The sequence below is a fragment of the Onychostoma macrolepis genome, chromosome 22, assembly GCF_012432095.1.
Source record: "Onychostoma macrolepis isolate SWU-2019 chromosome 22, ASM1243209v1, whole genome shotgun sequence".
Taxonomy (NCBI): domain Eukaryota; kingdom Metazoa; phylum Chordata; class Actinopteri; order Cypriniformes; family Cyprinidae; genus Onychostoma; species Onychostoma macrolepis.
In genome coordinates, this window is record NC_081176.1 from 9422785 (window position 1) to 9442783 (window position 19999).

General features: G+C 36.9%; 1 protein-coding gene across 6 annotated transcripts in view; it reads left to right on the forward strand.

Moving 5' to 3' along the window:
• LOC131530154 (ribonuclease inhibitor-like) overlaps positions 1-19999 on the forward strand; it is a 67346-nt gene that overhangs the window by 21898 nt on the left and 25449 nt on the right. For all 6 annotated transcript variants that reach the window (XM_058760286.1, XM_058760291.1, XM_058760290.1 and 3 more), the window contains 3 exons: positions 3658-3831; positions 4015-4176; positions 10052-10222. In XM_058760286.1, the coding sequence (XP_058616269.1) occupies positions 3658-3831; positions 4015-4176; positions 10052-10222 (507 nt within the window). The remainder of the gene's footprint in view (positions 1-3657; positions 3832-4014; positions 4177-10051; positions 10223-19999) is intronic.

The window sequence follows — 19999 nt, forward strand, 5'->3', positions numbered from 1 at the left end:
AATCAGACACACCTGATGCAGATAATCAAGGTCTTCAGGATCACTAGAAACTTCCAAGCATGTGTGATTTGGAGCTGGTTGGAGCTAAACTCTGCAGAGCTGTGGCCCTCCAGGAATTGAGTTTGAGACCACTGCGTTAAAGGGATACTCCACCCCAAAATGAAAATTGTCATCAATTACTTACCCCCATGTCGTTCCAAACCCGTAAAAGCTTTGTTAGACTTCAGAACACAAATTAAGATATTTTAGATGAAAACTGTGAGGCTTGTGCACATAAAAAAAAAAAAAACTTAAACTTCTTTTTACCAGCTTCAGCAGATTTGAGTTTGCTCAACATTGTTGTGGGAGATTCTCATTTTTGTTGTATAAACCTAAAACGACAGGTTGAGAAGGCTCAACTCAAAAATCTGTTTAAGTTGGTTGCCTTAAAATTAAGTTGGCTCAACTTTTTTTTTTTTTTTACAGTGTGACTGTCCCATTGACTGCATAGTAAATAGCACTGTCAAGGTCCATAAAAGTATGAAAGACATTATCAAAATAGTCCATCTGCCATCAGACGTGTAATCTGAATTTCATGATGCGACGAGAACACTTTTTGTGCGCAAACAAAACATAATATCGACCGACTTCAACTTTTTCTGCTCCTCTGTGACACTTCCTGCAAGCGTGGTCAAGGGTTCACTAGCAGAGCATGACGCAAGCACACCTCAGATGACGGAGGATGTAAACGCCATGATCTGCTGACGTCGAGGCCAGCATACAAACATCATCTGAGGCGTGCTCTGCTAGTGAACTCATGAACACGCTTGCAGGAAGTGTCACGGATAGGGTTGGGAATCGATAATCGATTTCAATTCTAGAATCGGATACTTAAGGTCAGGAATCAGATACTTGTTGTCAAATTAAAATTTCGATTCCTATGCGCTTTTTTTTTTTTTTTTTTTCTGCATCTGTGAGGACCGAAACTAGCCATCTGCGAGGACCTTGCTCGCAAATCTAAGCGCTCCAAAGTTTGGCTACATTTGCGATCAGAAGCCAAAAAAGCTGAGTACAATATCTGTGATAGCTAAACATGTTGCAAGAGAGGTGTCACCACCAACATGACAAAGCACTTTAATTTAATAGATTGTTAAAGATCGCAGACACGGTTCAAACACCAACGTGATTCTATTCCTGAATTACAATGATTCGTCTGTTTCATTCCCCAACCTTTGATGTGTGCGATCACAATGTTGTGATCACTTGGTTCCTCTGTGCAGTGTACGATCACCCCAGTGTGGTAGCTGTCATCTGTCATGAATGAAACAGCTTCAGTCTTTTCAACCACAGTATCATTATTTCTGTTACAAACCTTCAAATCACAGAAGTACTGGGATAAAGTTTATAGTTCAGATATAAACTGTGTACGGTAGTGATTTAAAATAAGAGTAAATCACCTTTGAAAGTAATTAGACACTTCAAATGAAGATTTATCGATTACATTGTTACACCAGTAGGTGGAGAAAAAGGGCTGTTAAAATGTATTTGTCTTTGAATCATATAAGACAGGGGTCTCAAAGTCAATTTACCTGGGGGCCGCTGGAGGTAGAGTCTGGGTGAGGCTGGGCCGCATTTTGGGGGGGGGGGGGGTACATAAAAATAAAGGGGCATTGTATGATTATTCCTTAAAGATAAGGTTTTAATAGTTTTAGTAGTAGTAGCCTATTACGTTCTGCCCAATGTCTTCAAGTAAAACCGAACTTTTATTGTGACGGGTTGCCGTGAATACCTTTACATTTCTGTGACTGTGTATATGATATGAGGATAGTTTTTTTCTCAAATGAAACGCTCGAATGCTCATGAAGTGACTCTCAGAGCAGTTCTGGAGATGTTGTTCATGTATTTATGTCCTCATTTAGTGAGACGACAGACGTTAATATCGCCGCAAGCGTCGTGCGCTTCTGTATGAGTAAACAAACCCGCGCGTCTGCGCCATACATTAACACAGAGATACGCAGAAGTCATATTTAAATAAACGTTTTGCGGCTTAATATTTACAAATAGGAGTGAGCGTGTGCTCACTTCTGTATGCGCTTACGTTTGTGTGTGTGTGTGTGTGTGTGTGTGTGCAAACCGGGGCAAAACTCCGCTGTGCGCGCGATACAGAGAGCGCGACCATGTAACGTAGAGACAGAAAAGGCACTCCGTCGTGTAAATAAGATAAATAACATAACAAGGCTAATTAGTTTGTTTAATAAATAATGGTAGGGGAAACACTGTAAGTGATTAAAAAAATAAAAAAAATAAAAGCGCGGCAAGGCTCAGCAAAAAGGTGCGTTTGAGAACAACGTGCGGGCCGCACTAACACTAAACTTTGATGTCAAGTAGGGGGGCCACAAAATATCATCCCGCGGGCCTCAATTGGCCCCCGGGCCGCGAGTTTGAGACCCCTGATATAAGAGATTCGTTCAAGAATGCTGATTCATCCAGTGATGAAACAGTAGATTTATCCAGAATCATGCAGTTCTATTTTGCACACAAACAGCTCTTAAAGAGTCCAGTTTTTATGTAGCCTGTTGATATTTTTATTTTTTTTCATGGTATTCAGCTCCAATAAATGGTTTGCAAAAAAAGAGACACAGGATAAATGTTTCATATAATTATTTAATCACAATGGAATTGAAACTGGGAATTGTAAATATACTGAATCGATAAGCAGAATCGGAATTGATACAATTCAAACGATACCCAACCCTAGTCACGGAGAAGAAAAAGTTGAATAAAGTCAATGTTTTGTTTGCATACAAAAAGTGTTATCGTTGCATCATGAAATTCAGATTGCACGTCTGATGGCAGATGGACTATTTTGACGATGTTTTTCATACTTTTATGGACCTTGACAATGCAATTTACTATGCAGTCAATAGGCCAGTCACAAGCCTGCCAGTTTTCATCTAAAATATCTTAAATTGTGTTCCATAGATGAATGAAGCTTTTACAGGTTTAGAACGACATGGGGGTAAGTGATTTAATGACAAAATCTTCATTTTGGGGTGGAGTATCCCTTTAAGTGTTTTGTGTGTATTTTTGACTGTACACTCAAGTAACATTATTTTTGCCTCTTGTTCTTTTAATTAAAATGAGCTAAAGTAACACATTTTTGAGCATTCTGTAACAATTTCATTGTGTTCACTCTACCTACCGTAATATATTTAAAACGGAAATGTATTTTTTTTTTGTTGAAACTACATTAATGTTCTTGTTGACGTAACTGAACAGTGGATTTGTAGTATGATTGTAAATTTAGGGATGAAATGTTATTTTGTGTTTTTCTGTGAAGGGAAATACATGTTAGTGTTTAATGATTCATTATTAATTCTTAATAATAATAATTAGACCTTTAGTAAATAAAAAATAATTTGTTCCCACATAACTTTAGCACATTTGTCAAACAAAATCTTGAGTTAACCCAAACTAGTGTAAATTAATTTAATGTAAATCAACTAAATTGTTGACCCAACTACGCGATTTTAATTTTAATGAAATACAATTTGCTTTAGTAAAATTAAATAAGCGTAATGAATTTAGTTTTTGGATGTATGGCATTTACTTATGTATTTATTCACGTATAAACTTCACATGGATCTGATTCATTGTTCTTTCTCTTTCTGTCTTCAGTCTGTTTGCTTGCAGTATTACAGAGGAACAGTGTCTCATCCTGACTTCAGCTCTGAAATCAAACCCATCACACCTGAGAGAACTGAACCTGAGCGGGAATCAAATAAAAAACACAGGAGTGAATCACTTATGTGACGTACTGAAGGATTCACACTGTAAACTGGAGAGATTGAGGTCAGTAACATTCACATACAAGAATCAAAATGATTAAAATCACTTCAAAAGTTTAAACCAAAACACTTTATACTCAATATCTCATGAGTGGGTTCATGGGTTCACATTATGTTCATTAAAAATTATTCACCGTAATGATTTGTTTGTAAGATGATCTCTCTTCCTCTGTTTGTCTCTTTCTAGTCTTTATGACTGTGGCATTACAGATGTTTCTTCTTTAACTCAGTCTTTGACAAACACAGAAGCACTGCAGTTTCTAAAAGAGCTTGATCTGAGAAACAATATGATTGGAGACTCAAAGCAGCAGCTCAGTGATGTGCTACGAGACTCGAGCTGTAAACTGATGTGAGTAAATGTCACTTTGTGATATTAAAGAGATTCTATTACCTCTGATATGCAAACAAATATATACTTTCAAATATTTGTGAAAGGAGACTTTCAATTATCAAACTTCATCTCAAAGGGTTTGTGTCAGAACGAAATGTAAAGTTGATAATGTTTTACACAAAGGAGGAAAAAGAACAAAAGCACACTGTCACAGCTTTATACAGCAACAGCTGCTTTATTAATTACATCAGTAATAGTGAATCATTACAGTTTGAAATAGATTTGGTCAGATTGTAGGAAAACGCTGGTAAAATCAGAGCAGATTCCAGCTTCAGCTCACAGTCATCCAGCATCACATGATCAATGTCTCTGTCTCTTGTGTGTTTTTACTTTGACAAGCAACACGTCACATTACTTCACACTTACTTTATGTAAGAGATAATGTTCATCGAGCCACTTTTTATCACAGAATAAACCCGACAGGGTGATCAGGACTTGTATCTCCTGAAGAGGCTTATTCTGTGATAACATCCGGCTGGATGTGCATTATCCCACTTATATGCTTTCTTGCCACATAAGTAAGTAATTAGACACAAATTACTGATTTGAGTTTAAAGATTTTTTAGCTCTTTAAACACAAAGCTTCCACAAAGAAAAACCATTCCTAACAAACGGCTGTGAACCTGGACAGACCTCATGTCGTTCCAAACCTGTAAGACCTTCATTCATCTTCGGAACACAAATTAATATATTTTTGACTCATTCCAAGAGCTCTATGACCCTTCCATAGACAGCAAGGATCCTAGCATGATCAAGGCTCAGAAACGTAGCAAGAGGATGGTTAAAATAATCCATGTGACATCAGTGGAAACAAAGCTACAAGAACACTTTTTGTGCGGAAAGAAAACAAAAAAAACGACTTTTATTCAACAATTCGTCTCCTCCGCATCACCCTATAATGCCATTTTGGAGAGTATCACATACATAAACAATACATAATTTCCATGAGAGTTCAAGATAAATCATTTCATACTGGAGCTGCTAGTTTCAAATGATTATTAAACAGCAGCACAAACTACACAAAAGCAGCAGTTCTTCGAGTGCACTCAGTGTCCAAATTCACTGGTTTTCATTCACTCCTCCCAACTGTATTAGTGGCCTAATGTAGGGTATAGGGGGGTGAATTTAGATTCAGCTAAACAATTCTCGTCAGTTAGCAATATGTTTAACAACAAGACCCACTTTTAACAATGTATCCACAAGCCTACTATTAACGGGAATCTCTTCCGGTTTGGTTTGACCGTAAATACAGTCAGTAACTGAGGCACAAGCTAATAGCAGTTGTGTTTGAATGAAATGAGTGATACGAGAGAAGTGAAAGAAATGCCAGACTCAAATACCGGTATGACTGTGTGTTATTCTGCATCGCTAACAGTGTTGGGCAAGCTACTTGGAAAATGTAGTGAGCTAAGCTAACAGTTACTCTTCGTTAGTCCATGTAACATCCATGTTAGTCTTGTAGTTTCACTACACTAAAACTACAGCCCTGGGAAATGTAGCAAGCTATGCTAAAGTAACATAGAAAAAGTAGTTTACTACATCTAAGCTATTTTTTTAAATTAATTGTTATACTGAACCAACATCATACCAAGTCAATGCTCTCTCAGTGATCAATAAAACTATCAGTCAAGCAGATAGACAGGCATAATAGTTCAGGTTAATTGTTTATTCAATAACTGTTCCAAACCAATTTGTCAACAAAAATCAGATGTACAGGGCTGGATTTACCTCATATTGTGACATAGGCAAAATAAATTTTTTGCTGTCGGCTAGAACCCTCCTATTGGTAGTTGTTATTGTCTTTTGTAGGCTATACAAGACACATTTATACAAAGGGTAACACTTAACAATAAGGTTAATTAATAAACATTAGTTACCTAGTGTAGTTAACATGAACTATGAATGAACAATAGGCTACTTCTGCAGCATTTATTAATTTTAATGTTAATTTCAACATTTACTAATGCATTATTAAAATCAAAAGTTGTTTAACATTAGTTAATGCACTGTGAACTAATGTGAACTACCAATGAACGACTGTATTTTCATTAACATTTACAAAGATGAATAAAAACTGTAATGTATTGTCCGTTGTTCACTCATGTTAGTTAATACATTTAATGAAATCTTATTGTGTAGTGTTACCATATTGTTACGAACTACAAATTAAACCCCTACTCAAAGAGAAGATAAGTTGGTTCATGACAATTAACAGGGATCATCTAAGAAAGATCCCTGGGGTCCCTGCTCTCATCCTCACTTTCTCAACCACAAGACACTTATTTAAGTGCAAATAAACTTAAGTTTATTAGATGAGGATAAACAAAGGAATATCGTAAACTTCGGGAGGGGGCAAATTGCCAAAGTAAATTACAATAAACAAAACTACTACTATACACAAACTAACCTAGAAATCAAATGACAAATAAAATACAAGTTCTTACATCCCTGCTAACATAAACAGGAGAAAACGAACAAAACAAACAGGCACACACCTCCCAACCAAGCTCCACTGAAACAAGGTCCAGGACGTTAGCAACCAAACGTACAATTACAACTAAACCATTACTTTAATCAATGGTTGACAACAAATGTCTAAGTTAGCGATGCTTTCACATACACGCGTTAAACAGTGGCAACAACAATGTTCACAACAAAGCCACCAGAAGAGCGGGGAGCCAACGATTCCTTCCACCGGATGACTTAAATACTGCGGTAATCCTTCCTTTCACCAACCAGCTCAGTCCTCCTAATCAGCTTCACCTGTAAACAATTAGAGCGAAAGAGGGAGAGACCGAGAAACACAGGAAAAGACCTACGCACGCGCACACATGAGCGAATGATATGCTATACCATTTCCCTAGCAACACGCAAATCTATTCCTAACAATATAAAAGTATAGTCCTACAGACAGGCTACGTTTATTTGCACCGTAGCATGTGTCGTCATATTAACATTTCACCAAGTCAAGTTTTTGACCAGCGAATCTTTTTTTTTTTCCTCTTATTTGGCCAAAATATCATAAAAGATTCTGCGCTTCGCACAAGCTATTCGGCTGTGACTTGACGACAAATGCTCCTTAAAAAAAAAAAAAAAAAACATTAGCCTTTATAAATACAGTGTAAGAAAAAGTGATGGGGATGTTGAAGATCTCGATGAAGATTTTTTTATTGCAGCATAGCAGTGACAAAGCACATGTAGTACCTTGGGTTCAGCGGAGTCGAAATGAACCCAGAACATCCTATGTTTAAACCTTTTATACATTTTCAGTTTACTACCCTTCATGTAAATGAAGTTGCTCCTGTTATAACAGCTGTAGTCTGTATGTTAATAAAGTTATGACACCCCTTTGTCTGAGGTGGTTCTCAGTCTCCCACACCTGCTCCCATTCTACAATTGGTCACCATTTGCTCAGGATGTGATCATCCCAAATGGTCTACAAACAACATAACTGTTGACTTTCTTCTTCTCAATAATAATTAAGCCATTTTGGGAAATGCGCATGATCAAACATATTGTGGAGTGGAAGCTGGGTCGAGGCAGACTATAGATTCTTACAACAGTGTTTGTTGAGTACTTGATCAAAAATAGAGCTTCGCTACTGAAAAGCTATTTGATTCAGAAAGCAGCGACGCTACCACCACGCTACTGAGAAATGTAGATAAACTAGTAGTGTCACTACTTGTAGTGACTGCTACTAATGGTGACGCTACTGCCCATCACTGATCGCTAATGACAACACGCCTAATGAATAACAAAGTGAACGAAGTGAAAGTAACAAAGTGGTCTCCCCAGTGAAGACCTCGATTAAAATACAATAAAACTAAAAATATAATAAAATACGTAACTACATAATACTACTATTGTTAGAAATTGCAACAAAATTAAATGGAAATGTAAACTTTTGAACTGCGGGTTTCGTCTGGCCAGAGGAGAACTGCCCCCCCGACTGAGCCTGGTTTCTCCCAAGGTTTTTTTCTCCATTCTGTCACAGAGGGAGTTTTGGTTCCTTGCCGCTGGCGCCTCTGGCTTGCTCAGTTGGGGACACTTAATTTCTAGCGATTATCGCCGATTTGATTGCACAGATACTATTTAAACTAAACTTACCTAGACAATGACATCTCTGAATTCAATAATGAAATGCCTTTAACTGAAAATTGAGTTTAATCTTATCATTATACATTACTGACACTCTATCCTCCAATTTGATACTGTTAAGTGCTTTGACACAATCTGTATTGTTAAAAGCGCTATATAAATAAAATAAAATAAAGGTGAGAATAACACGCCTCACTGTCACGACTGACCAATCAGAATCAAGTATTCCAGGTACACTGTAAAAAGTGATTAGTTGGATGCTTGTGAATCATCTCATTATAATAGTGTAGATGTGATGTAAATAAATCCATTGGGCCTCATTTGCGAAACTAAGGCATCACAGAAAAGCAGGCGAATGATCGTTTCAACACAAAACTTTGAATTTATCAATATGGACGTGAGCGATGGCTACAATCAAATCTCATGTCTGTTCTCAGCTCGTGTACGCAAGTGTTTTTTAGTTTTTTTTTTTTTGTTTTGTTTTGTTTTTGTTTTTTTAGCCTGAACTTGCACTCAGCATATAAATCTGGTGGAGAATTGTAGAATGACAGAATTTTGTTCATTTAGGTTAATTTCCTGACCGACAACCGTCGTTTATGTCATAAGGGGCATGCTACGTTTCTTACAGAACGCAACTTTTATCTCACAAGCTCTTATTTCAGTGTTGATTACTTTCAGTTTTCATTGTTACATTCAGCATTATCAGCAAGTCAAAAGGGGTAAGCTTTCAACTTAACTGTATAGCCTACATGCATTTTAGACACTTATGTTCTTGCCCTGTCCATGCAATGAATCCATGTTATTGAATGAGCGTGTTTTTATTTTTTATTTTTTTTAGAATATTAATTCAACTGCTCCGGTAATTTCAGTGGTAGGCTATGATAAATATTCATGTATTAAACTCCCCATAACTCGCAAACTCCCTGTGGTAGTGTAAATATTTCTGCCCGTTTTCGCTCGTTGTCCGCCTCTGCTTTTCTGCAAAAGACTGAAGCCTCCATGTGAATTCAGTGGGCCTTGCTTTCAGCTAATAAAAGATAAATTCTGCAACTTTCTGGTGTTATTTATGATTGTTGGGGCAGTCTCCAGCTATTATTAAACTTCTCAAAATACAGTCCATTTCAGATTGGTTTTAATCATCTTTATCTAATTCCGATTGGGTAGGAAAGATGGTAATTTGGGCGGGCTCAGCCTGCCCATGCTTGGAGCCGGCCTTGATCCGCATACTGAAAGCGGCTTCCTGATGCACCAAAATTATATACAATATCAGAATGTTTAAGGGAGTGGACATGGAAATCACAGGAGCGAAACGCATATTGCGGGAGAAAGCAGTAATGGTGAGAAATTCAGCGGGAACGGGATTAAGAAAACACCTGAATCCCGGACATTTTGGGTGATTTAAGAATCCCGGCCGGACACATTTTTTATTAGGTCCAAAAAGAGGACATGTCAGGGGAAAAGAGGACCTATGGTCACCATAAATTATCCCTTCAACTTTCCTCATCTCCTGCTTGAAAGCCAAAAAGATCTTGAGATTTTTGAGATGATCTAGTGAGCTTTTGCCCCTGAGTTTCTTTTGAAGAATTTACAGTACTTTTGTCTTAATTTTATTTTTTCAAATGTTCAACTGTTTAAACTTGAACTAGAGCTTTTTGTTACACTGTTTGATCATTTTTAAATGTTTTGTGATGCAATGCACTTTGAATTGAATCCTGCTTCATCTTCTCTTCTGCAGTTTTTTGAGTCTCGCTGCAGATGAAGCCTGTCAGTATGTGACTGGAATTACAGGTAAAAACCCGTTACTCCTAGGAGAACTGAAAGTGAGTGGACGTGAACTAGGAAACACAGGAGTGAATCACATCTCTGCTCTGCTGCAGGATAAAGACTGTCAACTCAACACACTGATGTGAGTATCTTACATCATTTCACATGTTACATGACTAGTAATGTTACTGTAGTCTTTTAATGCTCATTTGAGTCTGACCCCACGTTATAAAGCTTGGAAGAGGCAGGACATTTTTTATATAACTCTGATTATATTTGTCTGAAAGAAGAAATTCACACACATCTAGGATGGCTTGAGGGTGAGTAAATCATGGGGTAGTTTTCATTTTTGGGTGAACTATCCCTTTAAGTTCACAGGGGTTGGAGAAGATGTGAACACATTATAAATAGCCAGTATTTTATTAATGTGTTTACCATCATTTGCCTTTAATACAGTTTTCAACCTTCTTCGAATAGATTCAAAGAACTTTCGAATAGAGGTCGACCGATAGAATACCTACACAAGGCCATATAAAAATTGCATGCACAGGTTATTGATATTGTAAGTGTAGTCTCACATTTTTTGCTGCCATTTTAGAACACTGCATGATTATCTAATCAAAATATAAAACCAATTTGCAAGGGACACACTGTGCAAAAGTGCAGCGCTGCGTCTTGGAGAAGTCAGTTATCACACACACCGGACGCGTCGCGTTCAATTCAAGCAGCGGTCTTAAACTGTTCATTTAATCGCCAAACGGACATTAGTTTGCTTCAAGAATGAACTATGTGGCATAAATGAGTTTGAAGTTCGGTGTTTAAAAAAAAAAAAAAAAAAAAAATGGACCAAATGGAAAGGGAGAGCGCGATCTGTATTACAGCTCTCTATATGAAGCATACAGACTGTATTAGAGCCACAGAAAGACACACATTTTGCTGAAAAATGCACAATACAAAATTTATAGCTTAGGGCGAAGTCATTATGTACATTTTAACAATGATTTTGGACAAATATAATGTTATTTAATGGAAAACTATGTGAATGGCACTCTGTTCCGTGGCAGGATTTTGTCGGCTGCATTTAAATGCGCGTTTGAAGTTTCCCGCTCTGTGCAGCACGCAGTGTTGCATGCCAAAACAAAATTAGTTCCGCAAATCAACTATTGGTGCCGATTAATCGGTCAACCTCTACTTTTGAATGGACTTCAGTTCAATTTTGTCTCTAACTTCTGCTGTGACTGCTGAAAGTGATCATGTTTACTGACTACAAACTGAAGATTGAAGACAAATTTAAAAATATTTACCACTAGCGTATGTGGACAGGCATCCGTGCCCTCACAGACTGCAACCCCCCAACCAGTTATACCTCCCTCACAGATTAATTGAATGCCTTTTAATATTTGCTTTAAAAACACAGAACTTGGTCTCGAGTGTTCACAGATAATCCAATATGGCGGGTATAGCAGCACATAGAAACAGCTGCTAATAGGGTATTTACCTATACATATCTGAGTTGTATGCTGTCCTCCATTTATTTTTATTTTTTTTTCCATGCTCGATCAGCTGTAACGTCAACAGTGTCTTGTATGCAATCCCGGAGTGCTGTGTTTGGATGTAAGACTGAACATGAGTTTATTTTTTCATTTTCATTTCATTTTCCTTTTCAGTAATGCAAAAGGAAAATAGTAAACACTCAATTTTCAATTAAAGGCATTTCATTATTGAATTCAGTGTCATCGTCCAGCTCAGTTCAGTTTAAATAATGTCTGTACAATCAAGTCGACAATATCACTGGAAATTAAGTGTCCCCAACTAAGCAAGCCAGAGTTGACAGTGGCAAGGAACCAAGTACATAACTCTATCAAATAAGCATTCCAAGGGTGCTTTCACACCTGCCTCATTTAGTTCGGTTGAATCGTACTAGAGTTCATTTTCCCTCTTGGTACGGTTTGTTTGGGCAGGTGACAATGCAGCGGGTGCGCACCAAAAGCGGACCAAACAAGCGTACCGAGGCCCAGCTGAAGAGGTGGTCTCGGTCCGCTTCCAAACGAACTCTGGTACGGTTCGTTTAAGGTGTGAATATGAACCGGCCTTGATCCGATCAAACTGCAGAAAACACGCTCAGAAAACACACAGCTCGCGCATATAGCGCTGTTGTTTGCATTTCAATCACTTAAATCACTCATTTTCAAACCGCAATGCTTAAAAACGCATGCAAATTATGAGTTTTCCTGACCATAGCGCTCACAGCAACGTGACATGAGTGCACTAAATAGGCTAAAGCTTGCCGCAAAGCCTCGGCAAAAGTTACAATGAATGTGTCTGGGGAAAAGAGTAAGGAGATATTTGAATTATTTATTAATAAATTAGTGTTTTCTGAGTTGGTGTCACAAAGATGAAGTTAAAAATCCTGACTTGCCATCTCCTCATTGGACGCGCCTTTAGAAACAAATGCATCTTTACGGATTATAATGAAAGAGTTTTTGTTTTGGATATGATTCATTTCGTTTTGTAGAAATTCAAAGCTTTCTATAGATATATTCATCATGTCTGTAAGGAAAACATTCACTGAGTTACGTTTTGACGGGAAGCGCATCCTATTAGTTTCCTTTATTTTAGAAGAGCACGTTTTCTTGATAATGTGAGTGCGCAAATAATAATATACCCTTTACAGTTCCGAACGATGTATTATTACCTTTATGAGCAACAATTACAGCGTATTTGTATGATGTCCTGAAGCGCGCTTCAGCTTACACTCTCCACACAAACGATTGGATATGCGCCTAGCGCACATTTATCTAGGTTAAATGTTCAAACTAACATTTTGATATGCTTTGATTATTTCATATCTATAGATTTTATTTTTGGCAAGTCGTAATTACAACATTGTATGACATTGTCTCATATATGATGCTCATAAGTTGCTTCATATTGCGTTTTTATCTCATGACAGCAAATCAGTAAAATAATAAAAAATGCACTACGAAAGATCTCCATGATTAGCCTGTTTTTGCACTTCCTGTTTTTCCTGCTTGAGAATTTCTGTCCAATGATTGGATGACCTTAGCATGTGTGGTTTTGTTTACAATTTCTGGTTCACTTGCAAAAAGGGCAGTGTGAAAGCGAACCGCACCAAAAAAAAAAAAAAAAGTTCTATTTGGTCCGGACCAAAGCAAGTGAACTATCGGACTTTCCTGGTGTGAATACACCCCAAGATGTCCTGTTTCATTCTCAGGTGTTTCTTCTGCCGGAGTCTCTCCTTCATCTGTCTGACTCCAGTTCATACTTGTACATTTAGGTATGGAAAGCAAACACGTAGCTATGCAAAGCAGAGATGTATATGCTTCGCTAGAGCTGTACGATTAATCGAATGTGATTTGTCATGCACATCTTGTCAGTAAAGTCGGTTCTGTGATTAGTAGTAAATCTCCATCACCTGCTTTCAGATGGAGCAGCATTTACTACACCGAGCCGTAGTTCTCTGACAAGCTATGCAAAAAAAATAGCAGACGACATAATCGAACGATTATGAAATTGAAGAAATCGTTCACAATAATGACAGCTGTTTGCGTAGCTCCTCAGTGAACTATGGCTCTGTGTAGTAAATGCTGCTCCGTCTGAAAACACGTGAAAATACAACATTTTAATGTTTTTACTCCAAACTCACTTCATAACATCAGTTGAGTGTTTGAAATGAATCCTTCTGTGAGATGATGTGGCTTCTTACACAGAATAAGGCACGCAACATTTCATAGACTTTATCACTGCTTAGAATACTATGTCGATTAGCATTGCATTACAGATATACTTTATTATAATGAAAATTATAATATTAAGAACACCGATAAACCATATATTGTTGTAGTCGTGTGTTTATTAGTCACATTGAATCAATGAAAGCATTTAAAGGGGTCATATGATGCGATTTCAAGTTTTCCTTTCTCTTTGGAGTGTTACAAGCTGTTTGTGCATAGATAAGATCCCTGAAGTTGCAAAGACTAAAGTCTCAAACCCAAAGAGATATTATTTATAAAAGTTAAGATTTGTCCACGCCTTCCTAAAATGGCTTATTCAAACATGCCCCCACATGTCTCAGTGACTCTGTGGAAAGATTTGCATAACCCCGCCCAAATGTATACACAAAGAAAGAAGGCGGAACTATTATTCTCGCTGTAGTATTGTTGCTGCCGCCATGTGGTGAAGACACTGTGTGTTTCGTTGTGAAAGCGAAACTACTTTGTTTGGCCTTCCAAAAGAGGACACAACTAGAAATCAGTGGTTAATTTGTATTTACAACACTGTTCCAGAACAGTTCAATCCAAATACTCAGATGTGTGCAGCGCATTTTACGGAGGACTGTTTCCTGAACCCATGAGGAGAGTAGCCTGCAATGCTAGCTTTGCGCACAGGCTGTTTCTATAAAGTGGGACTATTCCAATTTTGCAAGGACAGTCTGGCGTTTCTGACTCTCATCCTGAAAGTACGTTTGCTTATTTAAAGAATTTGCAATTTACTATTCAAATGAAAGTGTTTTTTTTTTTTTTTGTGGCTGGACCAGAATATTTGATTATTCGAATATTTGTTCGGTGGGTTGGCATTCGATTTTCTTAAATTTTGAAAATCAAATATTTATTTATTTTTTTTTTTTCTCTCGCACAACCGGGAATCCCCCGCGAAACGGTTCTCATTTGCGCTTGAATATGAATTGCCCATGAGTGAACATCATGTACATCATGATTCAGTTCATCTGGAAGAGAAGACAAAACTGATGAAGACCTCAGCTGTGTGGGAGCACTTTAAATTGAGTGAGGACAAGACAAAAGGCAGTGTGCCAAATGTGCGATTTGAAACTAGCCTAAGTTACCACAACAGCACATCAAGTTTGAAAAATCACCTGAGTTCTGTAAATAGTACGCCTATTATAGTAGCCTATATTGTTGGTGTAAAAAAACGAGCCGCTTTTATCCGCCATGTTAATCAGTAATTTTACACCTGATAAAAATGTGCACTTAATTTGATTGGAAAATACTTGCGAATAACGGAGCAAAGAAAGAGAGAGATAACAGATGCCATAGTGGAGTTCATCGCTATGGATATGAGACCCATTAATTTAGAAATGTGAGCTAGCCAGCCTAACGTTACCTTGTTCTATTTAGCCTATTACAGTTTGTTTTATTCTATATAAGGGAATTCATTTATTTATTTTTAAATTGTTCGTTAATTAAAATGTGTGATGCTGTAGTGTTCTTTATTTATTATAGTTCGTTTACATTTCGTTCATTTATTTTTCGCTGTTCTTTTATTTAAATAGCCTACCCTTTACGGTGTCAGTAATTAGAGTGCTGCTAATTTCTGATTTGGGAGTGATTTTTGCAGCAACACACCTGCCACACGTGAAGTCGATTTTATGAACAGTTCTCGACATAATAAAAATGCAAACAGACACACAGAGATTCCTGCCTTTATTAGAGAGAAGAATATATTCAGCCCCCTCCCTCTGAAGCTTTGAATATTCGGTGTTGATTACTACCGAAGCTTCGAAGCTCAAAAAATGGTATTCGGACCAGCCCTAGAGTAATTTCCACAATGTACAATATGTGGAAAATGTGTTTTTTAAACTGCATAAAAACATTGCATTACACCAATTACACAAAATAATGTTCTTTTTAGCCATGTCATTTGACCCCTTTAAATCTTCTGTTTATAGACCCTTTTAGGGCCTACGTCACAGCCAGAGGTGTAAAATACTTGAGTAATTTTACTTGATTACTTTAAGTATTATTTTTGGGGATTTGTACTTTACTCAAGTACAATTTAAACTGACTACTTGTACTTTTACTTGATTACATTTCTGAAGAAAAAACTGTACTTTTTACTCCTTACAATTTTACTTCATCTTGAAAAGTACATTACATTTTTATTTGATCTTATGCACATTAAATATGGTAAACGGAAGCTCAAACGTGCGTGCCTGATGTGAGAACCAATGATCATTGTTTCATGCATCAAGCACACATATTTCTACTTCAGTTATGACTTTCATCAGGTAAATGTCTGGCTTCAAAAGTTCACCATCAAATCCGAGGAAGCATATTGATGTAGCAAAGTTACATTTTCCCAAAAAATGTTTATTCATTATTTGTTCTGTTTTGATAGAGCCATTAGCTGAATGCACAAGATATTCATATTTTTTGTGGAAATATTTTCTTAATTAAAAAGAAGGTAGTGGATAAGTTGTATTTATAATATGTCGTTATATGACACATTGAGTAGGAATCAGAACTGTTTTTTTTTTTAAATCTTAATAATTACATGATTTGCTCATTAATTAATCTAATTAGTAACAAATAATTATTTATCAACATTTACTGAGAAAAGCCCCAAATAAATAATAAAAAAATTAACACACAAAAAAGTGGCCTTTCAAAACGTTAATGTTGTATGTTGTAATTCTATGACTCTCCTCATTAATTCAACACATTCTAGTATTCTGTGTGGAATATGTTTCTAGCTTCTGCATCACATCTTGCTCTTCAGAGGGATAGTTCACCCAAAAATGAAAATTCTCTCATTATTTACTGACCCTCATGTCATCCCAGATGTTTATGACTTTCTTTCTTAAGATGAACACAAGCAAAGATTTTTAGTCCATATAACGCAAGGGGACAGGACCACTTCAGAACCCACACAAAGTGAACATGACAGTCAAGTTTAAAATATCAGTATGTGTATCCTTACATATGCCTATCATTTCACTTAAGAAGATACTGATTCATTAACAGGGGTTGCATGCATTACTTTCATATTCACTTTGTGTAGTTATTGAAGTGTCATTTTTGGATGTCCCATACACGTGATTTTTTATTTTGTTCTAAAACTGTTAGTTTGTGTTCATCTGATAAATGAAAGTCACATGGGATGGCATTAGGGTGGAAAGGATGGAGTTTCCTTTTAATCCCTTTCCCTGTATATTTTTTTCCCGGTGTTCCGCTGTGCTGCATTTTAATTGTTGTTGTTGCACTAGATATACGTGTTTGACCTGTACCATTGCATTTTGTTTAGTTTTCTCCCTTTAACCAAACTTCTGAATGTCTGACAGAAAAGAAAGTACTTCTACTTTTTTAATACTTGAGTACAATTTAAAGTTGTACTTTTACTCAAGTATGTTTTTGGCCAGATACTTGTACTTTTAATTGAGTAAAATTTTCACTGAGTATTTGTACTCTCACTTGAGTAAAATTTTTGAGTACTTTTTACACCTCTGGTCACAGTGCTAGCTGGAAGTAAAACAAAGGGAAAACTGGAGGCGGCCCATTCAAACCAGCGCAGATTTGGCTACATAAGGAGCTTAAAATATCATCTTGTTGTGATGTTGGGTGCCAGAATCGATGTAGTAGAGGCTTCAATTTGAAATTTTAATGCATAACATTACCTGCTGCCTCTGCCAGACAAAAAAACCGACGACGAGAAACTGAGTGGATACTATCTTCAAAAATGCTCGCGTTTGCAGCGCACTATTCTTATCAGCAAAGGTTAAATAAAGTATTGTCTTTTGTTGTTATGAGTGCGTCTAAAGAGTTCTTATGAATCTTACCACTATGTCTTGTATGAAATAATGTCTGTGTGCATCTGTGTAAAACAACAAACTGACGATTTATATGCTTAATCATTTGTAATTGTATATACATTGTTGTGATTAATTGTAGCTGGGATAATAATGTAGCTGTAAAAATAGTTGCCAATGGAAATATGTACATCTTCAGGACTAGATGCAGTGAGTTTGTCTTAACTATACAGGTTAGATGTGAGTCACTCAACCGAAGGTAATCCTGTCAGATTGTCCAACCTTTGAGTAAAAGTGTGTGCAGGTCGGCCAATCTAGTTTTGTCAGTTAAAGTTAACCTTTTCAAATAACAATCACAGTCCCGGACAGTCAGTGACCTTACATATGCAGGTAAAATCGGAATTTCTCCAGTTATTGTTAAAAAAAACAAGCTAACATGCTTCATAGCTAGCGTTAGTGAAACGGTCAGTGGGAATCTTTCTGCCTCCAGCTAAGCCCCGCCCACAGAAAAACGTCACAATGTTTACTAACAGTAAAAGGGTCTATTCAGCAACCGCTTTAGGATTTTCCTGGGTTTCTTCTGTGGGGCGTATCTGAAGTTTCGGCGCGAGAGCGCCCTCTGGCCTTCGGATGGAGATTAACTACTGATCACAGAACCGTGCTTCACTGAAGGATACACATGACAATCGCAGCTTCTGTCTAATCGCGATTTCGATTTCAGTTTGATTTATCATGCAGCCTTACGCTTCACCCTCTTCTGAAGACAGGGTGGGAATATGCAGCTCATTTGCATTTAAAGTGATACACACTAAAACAGCTCTTTTTTTTTTTAGACACGCCACAAAAATTATATCTTCCAGATTTTATAATAAATGATCTGTGGGATATTTCGAGCTGAAACTTTACAGACACATTCTGTGAACACCCAAGATCAATATTACATCATGTAAAAAGGGGGCATAATAGGTGCTCCTTAATTTTATTGTAGAATATACTCTAACTTGTTGCAGGGCATTTGTGATCAGCACTAAAGCAAATGAACTACCCACTTCTAAAACTTGTTTGCATGTCTTTTAGCTTAAGAAAACACTTATTTAAATGAATTGAGTGCAAAGCAGAATCTTGTTTGACAGTCACACACAATGGGCCTTATTCATGAAACACGAGCAGAACAAACTTTTGTGAATCGTTCGTAAAGTACCGACCAACCATCCTACTTGTACAACGACTGCCTACAACAATGGAGAAGTCAATATTACTGATTACTAATTTTCTCATTCTTAAAAATGAGATGCTAGTAATATGTTGCCACCACGGATATTCCAAATCATAGCAACCAAAGCATCTCAGCTGGAAAAACGCTGTGCCACAAAAACGTTTTCAAGCGCCACCAGCTGGTTGTTTTAAGAAGAGTGCCTGACATATTTTTCAGCTGGCTAAAAACTGTTTGGTGCATACGTTATTGAATATTTATTGTCATGCATATGGACTATTAGTCTTTTTTGCATTTATGCAATATACTGGAGCCAAACCTGAGAAAGCAGACCCCTTCCACTGCGTTCCTGGACAAGCAATTTGCCTGTAATTCATAGGTGCGTGGATTATGCTAATTGTAATTGAGCGTACACAAGTGCCCCATTTACGAATGATTGGAATTCATTAACATATATGTTTAACTATCAAATCGGACGTTTACAAAGCGTTTGTGAATCTGGAGCAGAGTTTTCGGGAAGACCTGTTTTACGCGCAAATTACTCAGAATCTAATATTTACGCAAGTTTCATGAATGAGGCCCAATCTTTTTAAAAGCAAACTGTCTCTGTCTTTCACTTGCAGTTGTACTGTCGTTTACAGTATGTTTGAATGTTGGTCTGTGAGACTGAAGTCAGTTATGACAATATTGAGAAGACATTAATATTTTACAATAAGATCTCATTCATCAACATTAATCTAGCTAACTAACAATGCACAATTTATGTCTTTTGTTAATGTTAGATATTAAATACAGTTGTTCATGTTTATTCATCTTTCCTTATTAACAGATACAGTTTTTCTTTAAATTTAAGTGTAGGAAGTGGAAGGGTTGAATTCAACATGATGAATAAATGCTGTAAAAACAGTGCTCATTTGTTAGTTTAACTAGTTTAGTTCACAAATGCTTTCAAATTAAACCTTTTTTGTGAAATTACTGAGTTGACAATGAACAACAGACATAAACGCATTTGAACAAGAAGGTGACATTGAAACAGAAGAATCAGTCTTGTAGTTGATGTAAAGTGAGATTCTTGAATTGGCAGAATATTTTGTAGCTTAATTGTGTTTGTGAGGCACTTGTAGTGGTAGTTTCTGAGTTTT